This window comes from Anarhichas minor, unplaced genomic scaffold, assembly GCF_050575085.1.
Source record: "Anarhichas minor isolate MPS153535 unplaced genomic scaffold, ASM5057508v1 ptg000051l, whole genome shotgun sequence".
In the NCBI taxonomy this organism is placed as follows: domain Eukaryota; kingdom Metazoa; phylum Chordata; class Actinopteri; order Perciformes; family Anarhichadidae; genus Anarhichas; species Anarhichas minor.
Window position 1 is genome coordinate 2,594,942 of NW_027466497.1, and position 3,022 is coordinate 2,597,963.

The following is a 3,022-nucleotide window of genomic DNA, read 5'->3' on the forward strand; positions in this document are numbered from 1 at the left end:
AAAAAGGTTCAAAGAGAGTTCAAGAAATAACTCTAGACGTCCCCACCCAGCATTGTTCTTGCTGTAGGGCTTCTGTCTCGGTGAGCTGCCAGTCCTCCGAAGCTCTGTTTTGTTGATCGGATGCTTCATACGCTGCCTCTTTCCCTTCCATCCTTCCACCTTCACATTCCCGGAGTTGGTAAGACTCTTGACACGTTTGAAAACCCTGATGCTGGCATTGAAGGTAGCTGGAGAAGTCTCCGGCACATGGAGGTTGAATCCATGGAGGTTGAACCACTTCTGGTGTTGGCTCAGTCCTCTACCTCCTTGTTCTGCTGCTCAGTCTGTTTACTCCACCCGGGTTCTTGTTTGATGACAGAACCTCTTTTGCGATCGCAGTGTTGGACTTGACCACAGATCTGCAAAAAAGAACAAGAGAAAAACAGGTCAGCTTCATATGTCCTATAAAAGGCCATCAACAAAGCACAATATGGATCTAAAATTGATCTTTAAATCCCTCTTCACGTACCTGAAAGATTCCAGCAATTTGTTGCTGTTTGTGCTTGCAGACTCCACCAATGGGCCCATGACATTCGTCCTTGGATTCTTTGAGCTGTGGAGAGATACAACAACAGCATTAAAACAAGGACATGTAACCCTCCCAATGCCTAGGGGTATTAAAGCCCTACAAACTGAGGATGTTGTCTGGCATTATTAGGTTAATTGAAGCAAAAGAAGTTCAAGGTCCAGTAAGCAATTTCCTTGGAATACCAAACTAATATATCTCAAGATGCCTTATGGGCAAGAATGCAGGGGGCGGCATCCAAAACACCACCTAGCATAACATCTAGAGACGGTGACTAATCCATACTGGTGGTTTCATGAACGCAATAACTCAAAGACGAAGCAAAAGCAGTAAGCTAAACGTTCTAAAAATAGCAGCATTTCTAATGAACCTTTGTGATTTCTTTCAAGGCCTCAAAGGAAATGCGGGCCATTCTTTGCGCTATGACTACTACCCCTATACTGTGGTAACATTATCACACACTGAATACTTTTGCCTCCACTCTGACTCATCTTCTACATCAACATACTTTGATACTATCGAGCATCCAAAGAAGGCTACGGGATGGGACAGTCTTGCTTTGTTGTAGGTCCAGGTAGATTAAAAGAAGGTAGGGAAGGGCGGTTACCTTTCATGGCAGAAACCGGAGCAGGTTTCGTCGGCTGTGTTGAGGCATTCGCATCGCTCAGCTGAACGGCGCCGGCGACGAGACAGGGGACTTCCGAGGCCATAAGGAAGGAGCTTACTGTAAAGGAAAACGAAACATATTAGGACAGTGTTGGAGAAAGCATGTGGGATCTGGAATTAGTTCCAAAATTGTCACTGAGTGCTGATGGGGTTAGGATTAGAAGGGTTTACTCCATATCCCAGTCTAGTAACAAATGAGTGTGTGTCTGAAGTGCTCTGATGCCTCACCTCGGCGTGTTGACCCAGATAATATCCAGGTGGCAGAAGTAGATGCATTCTTTATCATCCCAGCTGTTACAGGAGCAGCGTTTGGTCCTGACTCGGTGTTGGTGTGGAGCCTGAGCTGGCAGCTCTGCCCGCTCTGATAAGGGGAGTCCACAACCTAGAAAAACACAAAGAATCCCGAGATTAAAAAGTGCCAACTAATCCTTTGCAGTATGACACTGCAGCATGCAGTTTGTGGCTATCACATGTAAACACAGAGAAATCCACTCGGCGGGTTAACACCCTCTTGTGCGGCTAAACAAATGAGGTTGTGATTAATGGTGGAATATATTTACTGTATGTAAAAATCAAGGAACTTAATCCAAGTCAAACATCCCTGCAGGAAGTGGTGGTATCAATAATCCTGTGCCAGCAATGTGATAACGTTTTGATAAAAGGTGGGTTACTTATTGAACGTCAATATTCTCTGGAAAATTGAACACAGCTCTTGTATTGTACTTTCTGTGGTTACTGACAAACAGTCAAAGGCTGTAGTTTGTGTCACGGCATCTTCTTCTTTTGCTCAACTACTTTGCGCTGTTTTTACTATTTCTTATAACATTGCTTAGTTTGGAAATACTGAAACCATAAAACCTTTATCTAAACCAGCCTAGAAAGAACTGATAATTAATTGCATGCGGCCCAAAAACGATTTATAACGAAAGAAAATATATACATTACAATCTACAATATTTAAAAGAAAAATAATCTAGAATTCCACAAACCAAATAAAAGTGACTTACTCTCTTGCAGAGCCATGCAGATGAAGAATAAAGTCAGCGTCTTGCACATGAAAGAAGCCATCGTCCTCATCCTGTGTCTGATGTTCTGGTGTGTAAACGCAGCAGCAGTCGGTTGACACACTCCAGGAGGTGTAGATGAGTCTTTACAGTTGACTGTGTTGAGGCTGAGGAGCTGCAACAGGTGCTTTGTGTTCACTTGCTTGCCAGGACATCTACTTATACACCCCCTGCGGGTGATATCATGATGGCCCTCCTACCTCAGAGCAGTATTGTTACACAACAACACACTCCACCTGCCCTCCTCGCATTCCAGCAGTGACCTCAACAAACAGTCCCGTCAGCGCCCCCAAAAGGCCAAGAAGTGCAGTGAAAACGTGTTGGATTTACAGGTTCGTGGAGTAAAGAGCCAGAAGTTCAGTATACTTCAGTTGAATTGGAGAATTGAGTGTTTTGCTTTAGTGTTTCGTGTTTTAGCTGTTGTATTCCATTCCTGACAATAACACTGAGTTAAAGTTAGTAATACATTAATGTGTTAGCATCTATAATGCTGCATCTGATAAAGGTGGAGCTAATTTCAACTACTGAAGAATACTGCTGGTAGTTTAATCAATTACAATACAGAATATCTTAAATTATTAGTTGATTTCATTCAAGTATTGACTGAAAAAATACAACATTGGGTTCCAAAGTGTTGTGAATTAAAAGTATAAACTAACATCAAATTGGAAATAGTAAAAAAAAAAAAAAGTACCTCAACATTGGACTTACAGTACTTGAGTAAATG

General features: G+C 42.5%; 1 protein-coding gene across 1 annotated transcript; it reads right to left on the minus strand.

Annotated features, from left to right (window-relative positions):
* Window positions 1–298: 298 nt before the first annotated feature.
* Window positions 299–2,299, minus strand: edn2 (endothelin 2). Its single transcript, XM_076112666.1, has 5 exons — window positions 2,239–2,299; window positions 1,460–1,613; window positions 1,173–1,289; window positions 509–592; window positions 299–398 (listed from the first exon to the last, which is right to left on the minus strand). The coding sequence occupies exons 1-5, from the start codon at window positions 2,297–2,299 to the stop codon at window positions 299–301; spliced, it is 516 nt and encodes a 171-aa protein (XP_075968781.1).
* Window positions 2,300–3,022: the final 723 nt, after the last annotated feature.